This window comes from Dromaius novaehollandiae, chromosome 1 (genome assembly GCF_036370855.1).
Source record: "Dromaius novaehollandiae isolate bDroNov1 chromosome 1, bDroNov1.hap1, whole genome shotgun sequence".
Classification (NCBI taxonomy): domain Eukaryota; kingdom Metazoa; phylum Chordata; class Aves; order Casuariiformes; family Dromaiidae; genus Dromaius; species Dromaius novaehollandiae.
The window spans coordinates 102374188-102392471 of record NC_088098.1 but is presented as its reverse complement, the minus strand read 5'-3'; the positions used below and the strand labels follow the sequence as shown (position 1 = coordinate 102392471).

At 36.5% G+C, this 18284-nt stretch overlaps 1 protein-coding gene across 3 annotated transcripts in view; it reads left to right on the top strand.

Annotated features, from left to right (window-relative positions):
• Positions 1–17398, top strand: part of DCAF6 (DDB1 and CUL4 associated factor 6) — a 93395-nt gene extending 75997 nt beyond the window's left edge. For all 3 annotated transcript variants that reach the window (XM_064522484.1, XM_064522480.1, XM_064522474.1), the window contains 5 exons: positions 5693–5831; positions 11890–12046; positions 13681–13769; positions 15968–16073; positions 16959–17398. In XM_064522484.1, the coding sequence (XP_064378554.1) occupies positions 5693–5831; positions 11890–12046; positions 13681–13769; positions 15968–16073; positions 16959–17023 (556 nt within the window). In that variant the 3' untranslated portion in view covers positions 17024–17398. The remainder of the gene's footprint in view (positions 1–5692; positions 5832–11889; positions 12047–13680; positions 13770–15967; positions 16074–16958) is intronic.
• Positions 17399–18284: the final 886 nt, after the last annotated feature.

The following is an 18284-nucleotide window of genomic DNA, read 5'->3' as shown; positions in this document are numbered from 1 at the left end:
CTATTACGGACACCTGTGTTTAGCAAAATGCCATCAGTGGGAGAAACTGTGTGCTGTGATTTAGTGCCAAAGGCCTTTATATAGGTGAAATGGAGAAAACAAATGGGGAAAACAATCATGATGATGAAAATTAACATCATGACTTTGTGTAACTAGAAATGAAAAGTCTCAGGAAGTAGTTGCATAGAAAACACCTAAGTCTTATATTTTCAATGCCTACAGGAAAATAGCACAGATGTGTACTTCTTTGTCTTATGTTCGAGTCTTAGCTGGAATTGGAATATATGGTTTTGACTTGGCTGCTTTCTTAAAGTTTCAGGAATCTGTGTGCTTCTTGTTGTACTGGATCTAAATTTCATGGTAAGCATTTTTCCCATGTTAAACATGCTTAGCATGGAGTTCTGTAGTTTATCAGTGCAGCCCATGGGAAAATTTGCTTCATATTGCTATAAATGTGAGATAATGAATGATGCATTCATCATAGAATTTTTTATCAGTGTATTTTTCTCTGATTTTCGTTGTCATTCTTCTGCAGCATATTGAGTGAAAATTTAAAAAATACTCTGCAACTGAGAGTACTTTGAAGATAGACTGTGTTGGAAGGCCAGGGAAACGACTTAGGATTGTTCAGGCAGTGCATTACAGTAACCATTTGTTTTGAGATGATCAGCAATGAAATAACTGATTAAAAAAATGTTAACTTTGTCTTTAGGGGCAAGTCAGTGTGTTAGTAACATGATGGTTTTGCCCTTGATTTTGAACTATCTTAACTACTTGAATTTTGCCACCCACAGAAGGCCTCTTTCATAGCCATAAGAGGCTTCTAAAGGAAGATGGGTATTTGGTAATTAAAATCAGAAAAACAATCAAATCTTGATATTTAGGAAATGGATCTATTTTAATAGGGATCAGTAGATAGTCACATTCCTGCGCTGGATTTGATTTTGGTGATGTTAAGATATGTTAAGCTGTTAAGATATGTGGTTGGAATTCATGGTCAGGAACGCAGTAGCTGGCAGGTGGGTTCCTCTAGCAGCGATGTTGTCTCACTTATTCTGTTTCACCCTTGTTGTCAAGACTGAGATCAATGAAGAAATAACCACAAGGCATTGAAGAAATAGCTCCGAAGTTAATGGTAATGAGCCTTAAGTTCTTTGCAGCTGTTTTGGATAGAGGAAAAAATAGCTGAAATAGTTATATGGGTAGTGGATAATTAAAATGAGAAGATAGCTACAAGGAAAGACGTTTTAGTTTAAAAGAGCAGAAAAGAAGGAAGCAGAGTTTCTAGTACTGAGCAAAAAGACAGTGCCTGGCTCTGTGTGCATGAGTAAATTTGGAAAGTTAGGAAGTGGGAAAAATCCTTAATATTGGAGGAATAAATACGCTTTTAGTCAAGTAATCAGAGCTGAGGTAAGAGGGATGCAAAACAGAAGAACAAGTACGCCAGCTCTAAAGCCAGCTGCTGCAGCCTAGCTCAAGAGAGGATCAGTCTGTGCTAACGATGTTTAGAAGAAGCAGGCTTATCCAGGGTACCCAAATAATCTTATTACAACTACTAGTGGAACAATACTTGTTATGCATAGTAGCAGAGTGCCTGTGGATTATTTACAGATTCAGTTGATGCATAGTCGTGATGTTCGATTTTTTTCCTCTTTTGAAACATATCTGTTAATTTTGACTGTCTCTTTTAACTAATAGACAAGCATATTTTTTTAGTATATATGAGGCTAGCTAGCCAAAAATTGTTGAGTAACATGGATTGGGAGTGATGCTTGAACTGAAATCTGCAACCGAAAATAATTTTTTTAAGAGCAATATGTGAAATATTGTTCTTTAATAAACACACTGGTTAATTATGCAAAGTGCTTTTTTTCTTTTTTAGAAAAGTTTCCTTAGGAGACTTCAGAACTTATGAAAATGTCCTATATGACAAAAACATTTTTCATTAGTATCTGTTTTAGCAGCCTTAGCTTGTACCTTTTCCATTTGTTTTGGCTATTTATAATACATAGCTATAGATCAGTCTGCATCACCATGGTGGGTGGGGGGGGGGTTTTGGTTTTTTTTTTGTTTGTTTTTTTTGATCTATGTTTAACTGATAATGGCTGCACTGATAAATATCTGTACCAGTCTTCTAGGGTCTGATTTAAATTGGCTTTCGATTGCTAATGTTTAATTGACTTTGAAGACTTAAAATCTGGCTGATTCTAAGGGAAAAAATTGTATTCTGGTCCAGGTCTATATGCCTATTTTAAGATTTTTATTATTTTTCCACGAGGTGAACACTATTGAGATGATGAAAGTACCATTCTTCATCTTGGGCTCGATCTCATGAAGACTGCATGCGCCAACGTTATTGTAAGATACTGTGCAGAAGTACCACAAAATTTGACAAAATGTGCTTTAGCTTTATACCTTAGGATAAGACAGTAGTAGTGAATTATTCTGAATTCAGAGCACTACCTACAATATGAAGGTATAAATAAAGCACAGTGCAGTTTCATTGGCATCACAAGATGTAATCATTCTATAATTATTTGCAGCATAACATTTTCTGTACCGTGAACTCTTTCTAAAATATTAATGTTAATCTGTATCCAGCATTTCTCAAGCATTTCCATTACTTGCTACCTGAATTTGAATAAATCATTTATAGTTGTATGAATTGATAGGGTTTGCCTGGGAAACACTGGTGCAATGGACATACCTTGTGTATGGACATGTATGCAATGGACATGCCTTATCTGGCACTTTGTGTTTGGCAGGCTGAGCGGTTTGGAAGGGCAGCAGCAGCAGCTCCCATCCTGGCTTAGCTCTGGCCAAACTTTGGAACAGTGAAAACTGCACAGCCCATTTCCACATCTGCTGATGCGCCAGCTGATTAGCCTACAATTCAAGTTTGTTTATGTTGGCACCAAGAGGAATTGCTTATTGCAGATCTTACCACGAGTGAAAGTAAAAATCATGTGACTTATAAATCAATATAAAATCTGTTCACAGGGAGAAGTAATACTTCTCTGAAAGAATCCTTTCCCATATATGTGCTGTTCTTTGTTCTGAAATGTCATTACATTGGGCTCACATTTATCTTTTCTGGCAGAGACTTGCCTCTGCCAGGTTCCTATTCTCAGTAGTATCTTGCTAGAATGCCTGATAACAGTATCACAGTTACAGCCATGCGTGCTTGGCTGTGTTCTCCCTGCTGAAGATAGTCATTGACTTTATAAGAAAACGAAATACCAGCCCATTCATGCCTTTTAAAATAAGACCCAAAATTAGAATTTTAAATTCAGAGCTGCGTCTAGTTGAAAGACAGTGGAGTTGTTACCAAAAAACTTGGTTCTGTTCTTTCTGCTTTTATTTAAAAAAAAAAAAAAGAAAAAAAAAAAGATTCTGAGTGCTGAATAGTCGAGTCTTTTTGTACTGTGTGTGTTCAACCTTGGGGAAATTTAGAGCAGTAGATTAATCTTCATAGAGATGCTAAGATGAGAAATTATGCAAGAAACTGCCTTGGGATAGCATTTAGTTGCTTTAATACTATCTTTGAGCCCCAAGACTTTTGTTAGCTATAATCTAGCAAGTAACCTTTCTGGTGGAGCTAGACAATTCTACTGCTAAATAAAGTTTAACTTTTCAATTTTTTCACTGCATGCTTTTTTGGTAGATAATTAATTTGGATAAATAAGCCCCTTCCCAAAGCACAAATTGGGATTATATCAAGGGATAGCTCTAAGGCTAGCAGGCATGCTCTCAAGACCAAAAAAGGTCTTCCTGTGTTGAATAGCTATGTGCGCTGTGTAATCTTTGATATGATTGATAGAAGAATGGCTAACGGTTACTACATGATTCTTACTTCTACTTTCCCACAGATACAGCATCTCTTTTTAAAACAACTACAAATGCATACCAGCAATTGTATTTGTGAAGTCTCCGTAAGCATTTTATGCCACCCTATTTTTTCCTTTATGTAGAAGTAAACGTGAGGAAAATAATTTTGTGATTTGTAAAGCTTAGATAAAGAATAAGGACTTTTTTCTTACATTATATAAAGTTCTTGTGGAGAACTCTGTTCTTAAATCTGCTGAATATGAAAGTTGAGAGTTAAATCTCCATTTGTTATAAGGACTAAATAGAACAAAGTGTATTTATTTAGTGGAGTATAAGAATGAGGAACTAGAAAATTGCCCCCAAATAAGATTTTGGGGTATAGAAGACTCCTTCAAAGGAAGTGGATGAAGTTTGTTTCTTCTGGGACTGTTTGGACAAATTTCCAGGAAATGTATTATAATAAATAGCCCACTGTTAAGTGGACCTGTTGGCTAGTGCTTACAAGTCTCTCCTAATTTCTATAAAAAATGGGTATTAAAATGTATTTTAAAAAACTTAGCTCTGTTGGATGTGTCTTAGTGTGACAGTTTGTTTTACAGTGTTTTCTGTACTAATGACTCCTTACTTGCATTCATTTTCCATCTTTGTCTAGCTGTAGGATAACACTTGTTTCATCTTAAGTTTTGTTTCCAAGTTTCTCCTATGACAAAACAAAAAATCTACACAGAGCACTGGCAGAGAGAATTAGGTGTGTGATAGGTCTGGGCTTTTTGTTTTGTTCTGTTTTTTTTTCCTGGGGAAGAGGACCTGTAGCAAGAGTCTCTCTAGAATTAGAGACAGTGACTAAAACGTCCCACCACATCATTTCTGGCCTGCTGGAGGTTACCAGCCTTCTGGTAGCAGCACACTGAGGTTGTAACTCTATTTGCTTCTGGCTCGCTTCACTTTCCAGGATTCCTTGAATCCCTGTACCTGCCAGTTTGATTCCTTGTATGCTGCTAAAATCTGTACCTGCTCCCTCTGACAGGTATATGGTCTTCTGACTCCATTCAGGACCTCAAGGCTAATAACTCCGATATGGCCCAAAAGAAGAGGAGGAATTAGGTGCAGGTGCTGGGGTGTGACAGTTTGGTTATAACTGGGATTATGGGATTTTGCAAACTTAAGGCTAAACAGGAAAAACCTGGCACCTGGGACTTTTCACAGATCAAAAAGTAGCTTCCTGGAACTGAACAGCCACAAAACAGAATACATCATTTAGCTAATTTGTTTTCTCTGTTACTCTAGGAAGTCTGTTGCTGTAGGTCCACTGCAAACATAGTTTCTACTAAAATTGATCTCAAATCATCTCTTGCTCCTGTAGGAACCTTTTTAAAGCTGTCTTAATCTTCAGTAGTGTCATACAGAAGTAGTGAAGAGAAGTGGATTTAATGAAATTAAAAAAAAAATACTGGAAGGCACACTAGATCTTTTAATTTTTTTTTTTTTTAATTTAAAAAGTTGCTGTTTTGGCACAGTTTTCTACTTTAGAACTTGCTACCTCAGTATGGTTGCAGGATTTCTCCAGCACTTAAGAATAATACAGCACGTGAATTTTGCCAACACCCAAAGCTTGTCCTTCAGAGAGAAAATAAAATACTGCATCACTTGACATTCCACTGTCTTGCATGCTGCTCTTGTTCTAAGTCAGAATGGAAAAATGTTAAGTTTGTACTTTTACACTTGAGATAATGTTGATGTCTGTTCCAAACTTAGAGAGAGTGTGTTTGAGTGCTCAGTTACTATTTTGTAGTCCTTTTTGATAGCCCATTTCAGTATTTAGAGATAATCTTTCAGTAGTGTTTTCTTTGTGTGCAATTTATAGACGATCTGCTGTTGCCCGCATTCAGGAACTCTTCAGAAGGAGGAAAGAAAGAAAAGAAATGGAAGAACTGGAAACTCTGAATATTAGACGTCCTTTAATAAAAATGGTTTATAAAGGTCATCGGAACTCCCGGACAATGGTACAAAATCTTTGTCAGTTTTTGGAACTGTAGAGTTTGTTTTGTGGACTGTAGTGTAGTGCTACATTGATATGCTTGCCAAAACAGCTATGGTAATATATTATAAGCGCTTTTATTTGCATTTTGGAAGTTGGAAGACACATACTTTGCTCTAATTGAAAATTAAAATGAGTATGACTCATGCATCACTCATGTTAGGTATTCAGGTTTTCTAGAGTTTAAGACTCTTTCTCCTTAACCTCCTTTGCAATCTTGGGTATTTCTCTTAACTTCCTTTTCATCTTGTCTGTCAGCTTAAGTGGTATAAAATGGGCCTACCTTCAGAATTGTTATTTAATCTTTACTTTCCCTTTTAAGAGCTTTGAAGGAAAAGCGAGCATTAAATAACAATTTTGAAGAGCTTTGACATCTCTGAATTAGAAAAAGGAAATGGTGCTTGTTGTTAATTTATAGTCTGACTGCAAGATACACTGCCTTTTCCATACAATATACTAGAATTTAGGAAATTAGTGATCACTGTGTTTGTAAAGCAGTGGTGCATGAAACACAATTTTTTTAATTTCCATTTCTTTTTTCTCTTAATTTGTTATAGTAGTTTGAAGATGTGAAGTTCTGAGTACTAGGTAGTATTTTGCAGAAGTAGCAGGTATATTATTTTGCAGATAATTTGAGGAGTAGTCCCTCTACCTCCAGAAGTACTTTCTAGAGGTTGTGTGAATGCGTTTGATTGCACTGGGGAAAACGCTTGAGTAAATGAATATTTCAGTCTACATGAGCAATGATGCCTAGAATTAAATTTTATTAATGACAACTTTTGTGCATTGCATTTCAAAAATTAATTATTCAAAAATCACCATGAGTTTAAAGGTCATAGCATTAAGCACTTTGTAGTTAGGAGATGTCAAAGTTAAGCTTGCCTAAGTGACCTTAGTTCAGTCTCAATCTGCATAGATAATACTGACTTTTTATGGGTTTTGTTGTTTGTGTTTTTGGAATGTGGGTTGGTGTTTTTGCTTTTGTTTTACATGAGCACCTATGGCAAAGAATGCACAAAATGGAAGATGGTATTTCCCCTGTTGCTTTCCACGGTGGCTATTAGTATACAGTCAAACGTCATTTAAATTAAATTTATTTTGATGGGCACCCTTCCTCCTGAAAGGAGAGGGATGATAGTATTTCCATTTTAAATTTGTGAAGGAGACAGATTAGAGAGAGATCTTGTTTCCTACATACCTGAGCAACTCGGGCATAAAACTTTCAGTGACATGAAGGTGAACTATTTTAATGCGTGTACATAAGGAAAGTGGATTATACATATACATACATACAAGGAAAGTGGTTATGCAGGCAAATTTTGTTATTCTGGTGTTTCCTTACTTTTGAGAGCTTAATTTGGCAATCTAACAATTTTTCTTTTCAAATAAGGGTATTTTGAGCATGATCCTTGTATTTGCCAGAAAGCAAAAGTTAAGTTGCCTTATACTACTGTTCGCTTGTAGCATTGGCAGGATTGGAACTCTCTAGGTTCAACACACAGACCCCTTCCATGTAGCCATTAGAACAACGTCATTAGAGTAGTAAGGAAATCCTTCTTCTGTGGAGCAGACCTCAAAGAACTATGGCAGCAGCGCTTAGGACAGCAGCGGAATGGTGTGGTTTGGGATTTGGTGTTTTTTCCTAGCTCTTGGAGGAAAGCGTGCTTTAGTGAGCCCAGACTCTCCTTCTTTCTCCTCAAAGTTTGTCTTTTGCCATGAGCCAATAGCTCTTCTTTGTCTATCCTGTCTTTTTGCTCTCTTTTCCCTCCTGTCTGAGTCTTCTCTCTTTTCATGTATCTCCTTGTTCCTCTCATTCCACTCGCTCTGAATCAATCCAAAGTTCCCCTTTCAAAATGTTGATGTTAGAGGGACTCTTTCCTTCAACAGAGCATGTTTCCAACTAATAAATGGATAAGTTGTGTATTCATACAGTAAAAGTGAGTGTGTATATGAGCTTGAGGACGCAAAATATTTTAACTGTGAATTTAAGTTGTGTTGACTTAGGTGATGCTAAAATTGAGTTTTATGAGTATTAGAAACTTAAAACAAACAGTATCCTAAAGAAAATACAAAGAAAGCAGTAAGAAATCACAACTGAGAAATAAAATGTAAAGTTATTCAATATTGGAGATAATTTGAATACACTTCTAATAGAAAAATAACAAAAAATATTAAATAGAGCTATAAGACAAAAGCTGCAAAAAGATGAAAATATTGGAGACATGCCTTGCACTGAAGAATCCAAAAATACTTTTTCCAAGACTTATTTTTAAAGTTAAGGGTGACTTTATTACCGTGACTTTATTCTTGGTACACATTCTGAAGACAGATCTAGCAAGATCCCAAGCCTGAAATTTAAAGCTAGACAAAGTCATGCCGGAAACACAGTACATATTTTTAACAGCAGTAGTGTTTTGGCATACTAATATGATTGTTTATCATTACTGTTCTTAAATCAAAATAGCTGGTGAAAGGCACAGAGCAAGACTATGTCCAGTGCTTTTTCTGAGAAGATTATGCAAAACAAAGGTGAGGTGCAGGCACCCCCCTCTTCTTAAAGCTTTATTGTGATCTGCTGCTTGGAAAATTATTCCATCATAAAATTCTGTGTAAATGGACTTTTGCCCTCTCTCAAACTCATATTTCTGTCCCTACTGCCTGAGACATTTTTAAATACAAAAGAAATAATTTTCATGCTAAACTTAAAGCATTAGACATCATCTGTGTCACCCTAAAAACTGCTGCATCTGAAGAGGATTTTGGAATAGGAAAGTTATGTTTGCATAAGCACCTGTTTTTCACTAGCATGTCATTTTAAAAAGATCAAAAGCCCTTTCATTGTAGTAAGAGGTACTGATAATTGTTAAAAATGTAATCTTGTGTATAGGATTACACTTTTAACTTCCAGACTCTTTTCTCCAGCCCAAGCATCAGACTTGTGGAGCTTTCAGCTCACATCTTGCAATTGCATTTGACCATGATTGAAGCAATGTCCCTCCTCCCTCTACCATCCCATTTAACCCTGTGGATGATGTAGAGAGTTTCATGTTGGGAAAGATACTGCTGCCAGCCTGTTCTTATTTCAGATAGTTTAACGATGATTATTTTGATGTCCTACTTCAAGTAAAATCAGAAGTAATTTCTGAGGGAGAAGGAACTTTTGAAATCTGTTAGTAATCAAAAAATCACTAAGTTATTATCATTAGTGAAGGAAGTGACCCATTCTTTTTTGCTCAATTGTTTGGCATCATATCAGTTACCTCTGTTTAGGAAGGGAAGGCAGGACAGGTCTTGGCATGGAAAGATTATTCTACATTTAACAAACCTAAAAGTTGCTTTTTAAAAATTATTCTAGGTTTCTCTTTTGGTTCAGAAATTAAATAAGCCACATTCTTTTAGACTGTAGTCATAAGGGTATCTTCAATGTAACTGGTGCCTCATAATACAAACATTATATTTCAAAGAAATGAGTATCGGATACTACTGCCTCTTTTTCCTGGGCTACAATTTTTCTGTTGTTTACTTGATCATTTTCATTGTCGTACTGTTCTGTTTCCTAGGTCAGACTGCTTCAGTTCTGTTCAGTCCCAGAACTCATGAGAGTGCAATTCTGTGAAATACTCAAAGTCTGGGTTTTCCCAGTGAATTAATAAATAAATAATATATTATTTACTACCCAAGTAATTATTTATTTTAAAAAAAAGATAATTTTAGTATTAGGCTAATAAAGATAAAGATAGACATATGCATCAATATAAAATATTTAATAAATAATATTTATAAATAAATTACAGCTAGGTAATACATTACTCTTATAATCCTATGACAATACTACGTTTTGGGTGAAGGGATGGGGAGAAAGAGTTGAAAAAGGTTTAAATTCATCTTCTCCCTTGTCTCCAAAAGGGTTATCTAATACAGGGCAAGTTAGGTATCTTGTCATTGTCTGCACCTGCTATTTTTCTTGATCCTCAAAATCAAGGTCAAGACAGTCTAGCCATTTTTGAGGAGGAGACAGTCACTTCATTAAAAAAAAGTGTTCACAGCTTTTTTAGCAAATGCATATCAAGAACAATGATGCTGATGAGACTATGAATATTTATGGAGTTTAGGACATTCAGATGCCTACTGAATCATAGCGCTTCACGCAAGAAGGGGAAACAGAAGGTGTAATAAATCATTATACAGTATACTAGCCTAAAGCATGAACATGTTGTTCCCTAAAACCTCCATTTTCATTTTACCTAGAGGATATTCTTGTTCCTCTCTTCATCAGATGGAGAGAAGGAGCAGAGACTGTATGTTGATGGCAGGAAAATAAAGGCAGAATGAGACTGGAAGCCTTTGCCATCCCTACTGAGGCGGTATGCTAGTCCAAAGAAACTCTTCCATTAACCTCCCCCAGCACGCTAAGATCTTCCTCACGACGTTGCCACAACAACAGCACAATAGTTTGTTGCTGCAACAGACTGTATAGATGCAACAAAAAGTGGCAGGTTTTCTGGAAGCCTTGTCAGGAGCTTGGATCTTTATGTGTTGCCCTGCAGTCAGTGGCCTGTCCAACCGACTTAGGTTCACTGACCAACAGATGTGGATGCTTTAAGTCACAATGCTACGTTAGTGAATTTTCTCTGTATTTTTCCTGGGTTTATGAAAAATTCTTGAGAAATTTGTGCAGCTTTTGAGTAAAATAATCACTCTCTATTTTAAGAGATATAGAACTTCTTCCTTCAAATAAGTCCCCAACAAACACCAAAAAAATCTTCCTTCAATGTTTTAATTATAGACGGTTATAATTCAGAGTCGAACTACCTTGTTATCAATAGGCTTGCAGAGGAACGCTGTAGGCCCAATTCAAAGATCATCCCATTACAATTGTTGATGAATATGTAAAGTGGTTTAAAAATTAATATAGTTTGTGTGGTGTTAGTCCTGTCAGGGAAAAGTAAAATTGCATAATGAATCCAACATGCTGGAATGACCTTCAGTGTGGACTGTGAGCTCTCACAGAGCTTGCCACCTTCTGCATGATGAGTTTTGCGTTGCACTCTAACATTTATATGCGGCCACACATGTATTAAAAAAAAAAAAAAATCCATTTTGGCACTTTATTACACTACTCTTTCCTTTACTGATAACACAGGAATGCTGCTGATACGTGAAAATGTTAGGTCCTATCACTTGAAACATTTCTCAAAGGTGCTTGGATACTGTAACAAAATAATGATATGAGCAACAATATGGAATACAATGCATCATCACTGTCATTTGACATCACATGTCAAAAATTTGTGATATTATTGGTGCCACTTGCATGGAGCAACACAGCTAGTTTCATCTACTGAGTACTGCTGTAATAACTGAAGCTGAAGGGTCACTTCCACCCTAGTGCCTACCTTCTTCAGTGGCTTAGGACTTTATTTTGACTGTGGGCTTGAGAGGTCTTAGTTGTTATCTGATCAATTACAGGGAAGGAAAAAAAAAACCTAACCTCTAAAGTAAGTTTGATTCCATGACCCCTTTTTATCTGTCAGTCCCAGTTGATTCCTCCCCTCCCTTTTTCATAAGCTTCAATCTTCTCTTCCACTGTAAATAGAAAATCCTCACCAGTGATTAGCCTGTCACTCACTTTAATTTACCAAACTCTTCCCAAAAACAGTTTCATACGCTCCTGTCTCCAAAATCATTCTCCTCACTCTGGAAAGCGACAAATCTACTATCATTCTCTGTAATCCTTCAGCTATGTTATTTCTTTTATTTATTTCCAAACTGTTCATTCCTTCTTATCTCTCTCCCCTTTTTTGTATTGGCAGCCACTTTGCTCTGGGGATCTTTAACCTTCTGAATTTTCTGTTTTCTTTCTTTCGTTCTTTCTTTTTTTTCCATGTTTTCCTTTAAATACCTATGTTTTTTTTCGTTTGCAGAGTTCTTAATTTAGAGGCACTGCTATTGCAAAAATAGGCATATACTGTTTGAAGTGTTTTTCAAGTAGTCTTACAAAGTAATTTTTATTTTTATCGTAGATAAAGGAAGCCAATTTTTGGGGCTCTAACTTTGTCATGAGTGGTTCAGATTGTGGCCATATTTTTATATGGGATCGACATACTGCTGAACATCTCATGCTGCTGGAAGCTGATAATCATGTGGTGAACTGTCTTCAGCCTCATCCATTTGACCCTAGTAAGAAAATCGCTTTTCACAGTCTGCATGTTCATGCTGTCTCTTTTAAAGCTCAGTCTTCAATTCTTTGCCTGAGACCTTTGTAATAAATTTTCATCAAACTGTTGTTCACATTTTCCTTATAATTTAGATAATACTGCTTTTAATTTTGGCTTTTACTAATGAACCTTGGCCCTTAAAAGCCCACATACCCAATAACTTCTTGGAATAAAAACATTACTGACATAGTATTCCTAGAAAGTTAAGATGTAGTAAAAAAATATCCCATCTCTTGCTCCCCACAGTTCATGAAATGGTTTCTGTGATGCTGATGAGGGAAATATGAGGTTACTGAAATGCCAGCCACGCTGTTGGAATTAATACTGGAATCTAGTTTCTATGCGCTCTGCTTATATATTGAGGAAAGTGTGTCTCAGGCTCACTGGCTTTGTGGGATTAGAAGAGTGAAAGAAATTCATAGAAATTCTATTAATTTGTATTTAGTGAAAAAAAATAATAAAAAAAAGACAGACCATAGTAGTCTGGAAAGAATCGCATGGTATCTGACATGCAGATTAGAAATGTAAACCATTCTGAAGTTTCTGACCCAGTCAAAGACAGCATTCTTATTATTTTTTGCATCATAGCCTGGACAGCTGTGGAATATAAATCAGCTGTAAAAACAAAAATTAAATTACAACAGTACTAGAAAAGTTTGAGGCTTTCTTGCTCCATTTTAGCTTTACTGATTCCAGAAGTATAGTCAGAAAAGCTTTTCTTATGAGGTCCCTGAAAGTTGGCAGAAACGTAGAATACTGCCTTACATTCGAGAAGCCTTGAAGTTTAAAATGCCTAACTGAAATAGTGGTGCGAGACACGTTTGGAGTGTGTGACTAATTGGGATACTTCAGGGGGCAATTCCTTTTGGAAGCCCCTTTCAAAGTACCCTATAGCTTTACTGATTTCTTGATGGAACGTGGCTATCTTCCATCACACGCTGCAAATCTAATGAAAAGGTTATCCTCCTTATGGCCAGTTAATCTTGTACAGTTTCCAAGTTACAGAGATCTTTCTATGGAATTGTTATTCCCATGGCATTTTTGTGCAATGATCTAGAGAACGTTCTGGAGTTTTGATTTTGTTTTGCATGATATAAGTGCATGTAAGAGCATCCATTGCTTTTGTGTATTTGAATGTCAAAGAAATTTATATGAAATACATCTTTGAAATTATCTGGCATCTGTCTTTGTATCTGGATCTGCAAGTCCTAAGGCTTTGTTATTACCGCATATACTTTCCAGGTCATCAGCAGAAGTGTGTTCATAGTAGCTGGGATTGTTCTTATATTCTGCTGCTGTCTTATGCATGTTCTGCGTGGGTTTTTGTTCCTTTTAAGAGATATTTGAGGTTGCATATGTTTTCTTCATATATACTCAAAATGATGTAGTCTATAGCTTGGCTCTCATTGCGGGGGGTTAGTAATTACATAGCTGCGTGTTCAGAATGGGAACTGACATTTGCAAGTAAATGTTGCTAGCAGAGGATGTGATGTTGTGGTGCACAGTGAAGTATTTTCCTTCAACTCCAGTTAAGTGTAGAAAATACAGGTGAAGAAATCAGACATTTCATTTATAATTACTGTTACTTAATTCTAGTTCTGGCCTCTTCGGGTATTGATTATGATATAAAAATCTGGTCGCCATTGGAAGAATCCAGGATTTTTAACAGAAAACTTGCAGATGAGGTAAGAACCTTTCCTCCTTTTTCACAGTAAAGTTGCCTCATCCAATTCTAGAAAAGCCCTTCATGAAAATTTTATATATCGAATAGGTGAGTTATTTAATGTTAAACAAGTGAGCTACCAATAAAAAAGCTGTCCTAACAGCTAACTTCTGTATCATTGAGAGCACATAGAGACCCTTTGTATTTATTAAGACTTACTTTCCTAGAAATAAGTGATATGAAATCATGAACATGAAAGAAATTGGAGAAAGTATGAGCAGTAAGGTATAGAAGGAAAACTGGCAGTCATTAGAAATGAGGGCGGTGGTCATCTTTAAATAAATAACTGAAGTATACACAGAGATGTACAGAAGAACAGGGAGTGTAAAATTCAATGCTGTTAAATATTCTGTAGCATAATATGGAAATAAGGTTAAGATTACAAACTGGGAACTTCAGGGGAAAAAAGCAAGCACTACAAGCCTAAGAAATTCAATGAGTTACATTAATCAGAAAGTCCATGTGTAAAGTTATACGGTGTTGTTTTCATATCCCCAGAACAGTAACAATGTCTATAGCAACTGTTTTATGATGATCATACAGTTAAAACCGCTGAATAGTCATATTTTTAGTGACTGAGGTAACCCAGTTTATTAAAATGTTAGATATTTTCTGTTTTTCTGTAAGTAATATATCAGGGCATATTTGGTATTATTTTATTTTTTGCTTTTTTAAAGCAACCTCTTGGACAGAGGAAAATAGTAGCCTGCTTTTTTTTCCTTTGTATTAGTACAATATATATTTAAACCCACCCACCCTTTATCCCTCCCCAGAATCACATCTGCTTGTGAGTTTTGAATCTATCCCATTATTTTAGCAGAATTATGTATTATTATTATTATTATATTTTGTATGACAGGTTTAATCTATGAAGTGTCTTGAAGCACTTCAAGGTTTAGAAGTATTATTAAACATAAAGGTTTCTTAAAAGTAATTATTTTACTCATTTTTTTCACTTAAAATTTTTAATAATATCAAAATAAAAGTTATTTAGAGATTTAAGTATTTTTTAGTTAATAAAAAGGAGCTGAAGAGATGAAGAGGTTACCAAAGGTTTTTTATTGATGATATACTGGAGAAATAGGAGGTGAGATAGAAAAGGGCAGACTCTTGTCTTCTCTAGCTGATTCCTTTCTGGAATGCGATCAGCTGTGCAAAGTGCCTGGTAAACAGATGATGATAACAGAAAAGAGGCCCCCTGTGATTTGGCTCGGAGTAGGCCACTGCTGAGACTTGCAAAAAAACGTTTTCTTCAGATGAGGCACAGGCTTCAGAAGGAGTCTTAGGGAGAAAGATAAATGCACTATTTTCCTGCCGTAAAGAAGCTGATCTGGTAGGAAGGACTGAATGATGGTCCAAACTTGTCACCACCTAATGAAAGGTTTATGCTCAGTGACAGCAAGAGAATGTAGTCTGAAAGCTGAGAGGCAAATTAAGCTGTGGAATTTGAATTTAACAGCAAAGCAAGAAGAAGAATTGCAGGGAGTTACCATGAGGAAGGAAGGAAGGAGGCAAAAGAGCTAAAAGTATTTGTTAGTGAATTTTTTTTTCCTTGAAACTAAGACAGTTAGGAGCTGATTATTTAAAGTCATTTAGAGGCAAGCTGTAGATCTGTTTAGACAGAATTAGAGAGCTGAAGAGTGTTCCTGAACAGGGATAGAGTAATTGCTTTCATTCCTTGGATTTTCTCCAAAAAGTTTCAAGCAGCATGAAGGTAGGAGTTTAGGCTAACCTCATCTCCTTTCCTTCCCACATTCTTGGCCAGTGCTGGTGCTAGAACTTCATTCTCTGCAACAGTTGCCATCTGTAATAGCACTTCCTCTGGTCAGTCCTCCTTATTTCCTTTCAGATCTCATTTCCAAAAGTTTTTTCTCAGTTGCTCGTCTTAATGCCTATCATGCGCTTGGACAATAATGACAAGAATGATGACTCTACTAGAAAACTACTTAGACAAATAGATATCTGTAGGCAGAGTCCACTATCTGACTTTTCTTAACATGTACAATAGCTATAACTGTATCTCTTAATAATTATTAAAATATTGCTTGTTTAGTGTAATTTTGGACTCAGTGCATTTTGCATATCTACAAACCAGTATTGATGCAGTGCAATTTTGTATTTGTTGTTAATGCTTTTTCCCCCCCCCTCCCCTGCCTCCAGGTTATAACACGTAATGAATTAATGCTGGAAGAGACCAGAAACACTATTACTGTTCCAGCTTCTTTTATGTTACGAATGTTGGCATCATTGAATCATATTAGAGCAGGTGAGAGACTTTTGAAAAACTTCGTCACTAAATTGGTGTATAAAATAGGTGAATTGTGGAACCATGTCAAATAACCAAAATTATGATCTTCAGCTTTATGTGGCTACCCCTGAAGTTGGTGAAGAAGTTAAAGGGTTGTTAGCGGTCTCTTGCCTGAAAAACGTAGGACTCAGTTCTCTAGTGAGAGACCTGGAATATTTTTGCAGCTGACTGTTACTTTTACCTCAAAACAAAGGCAAGAAAAGAGTAAAATACATTTTTAGATGTTACCAGCCTACCCATTCTTACATAGTTTATTAGTAATGTATTACTTACTATATGTTATAAAGTATTTTCTTTAGTTAGCAGTGGTCTTGGAGGTGAGCTATGTGATGATACACTGGAGCCCTTGGAGGGCTGTGTGATGGAAAAGCTATTGGGGATGGCTGGAATGAATCATAAGATAAACTGACTGTCACCATGGGCTTGGAATTGTCTGGGGACAAAGAAGGGTATGGAGATACGGGACTGCAGCAGATAATATTGGGGTCGCTAGCAGCTGTTGCTAGGGCTGCAGGTACTGGGGTGTCCCTCCAATGAATGGGCTGTTTGCTATGGGCTGAGATCAGCGATGTGAGGGATTGATGTGAGGCATTCTCCTTTTGCATATAAAACTCACTTCTATGCCTGAAAGTCCGTTAGGGCTTTTGATGTCACTGTCCTCCTTGGTTGTTGTAACATTCCTACCCAATCTGTGCTGTCATCTTCAGCTTTACTTATGGGTCTGTTACTTTATTACCACAGGCACTGTGCATTGTATAATAATAGCCAGGGAGATGCTGCTTTATAAATATTTACCCCAAACATTAGAAGTTATATGTAATAAATCTTCTCTGTGCATTACAGACCGACTGGAAGGTGACAGATCAGAAGGATCTGGTCAGGAGAATGAGAACGAAGATGAAGAGTAACTGGCAGTTTGTGCAAGCACCTAGACATTATGGAATTTGTATAAGACATTAATTATATTTTTCCTTACAGAGCTTTAGTGCAATTCTAAGGTATTGCTTTTGGATAACCTAACATTTTGTTTTTGAATGACTGTGTGCATGACTTTGGGAGAGCGTGCAAGTACAATAAGCAAAAATGTTTTTAAAACGTTTTGCCATGTATGAGGGGTGCTAGAAGATGCAAAGTGCAATATTTTCCTTAACCTGCAGATGTGGGAGCTTGGATCAATGTTTAAAAGTAACTTTCATTATAGTAAAAACGTTGGTTCAGATAAATTTCTATACCTGCTGTTTGCATGTTTGTTGCTTTCTAATTAAAAGATTTGGTTGTTTTAAGTAGTGTTTTGTTTTCTGTGTGCAACCGTCAATTTATCTCCTTACAACTGTGTCCCTGTTACAGCATTGATTTGCATTTTTCCTTACAATGTTTGTCAAGTGACAAAATACAATTATTATTGTGAGCACTGGAATTCACTGGTGAATGAGACACCATGCCGCTTGGTCCTTGCAGTTCCATAGACATAACCCACATATATGTAGGCAAATCTGTCTCTCCATGAGTCTTATAATAGTCCTAGTTTGCATTCTCCATGTTTGAATTCACAGTGTTGGTAAGATATTTCTGCCTCAGTAACAGACCCATGAGTATTCATTCTTTACAGGGATAGTGGATATATGTTAATTTCCCTTGGATTTGAAATAGAGAAAATGCAGTGTAAATTAACTAAGGGAGCATGGTTTTGAAAATTCCTATGCTTGACTTCCTGGGAGTAACAATTTAGGAAGAAAGGCAGTTCAGTCCCAAAGTGTAACAGGCTCTACTTTTCCTCCATATCCTTTTGGATGGCAATGGAGAGAGAGGAAGGGAAGGAAGGAAAATGGAGCAGGGAGAAGGGCAGCTGTGCCCAGTGGCTGCTGTTCTCCTTGCCAAAGGTGGTAGATGCTAAGAGGCTCCATGAGGAAGTAAATAAATCATCACTTTGGATATCTTTAATTGTTTCCAAAAATAAAAATGCTGCTTCTGCCAGTATTGCTTTAGTCATAGCAATTGCTAATAAAGAGCATACAATATAAATCAAAAGCAACAATCTTCCCTCCCCTCCCCTCCAGCACGCCCCCAAAAACACAGTATTTCCACAAGGCTTGTTATTTATTCAAAGGCCAAATACTCATTTTGATTTCCAGATGCTTGTGGAATGCATAATGTGGATTTAATGACTCA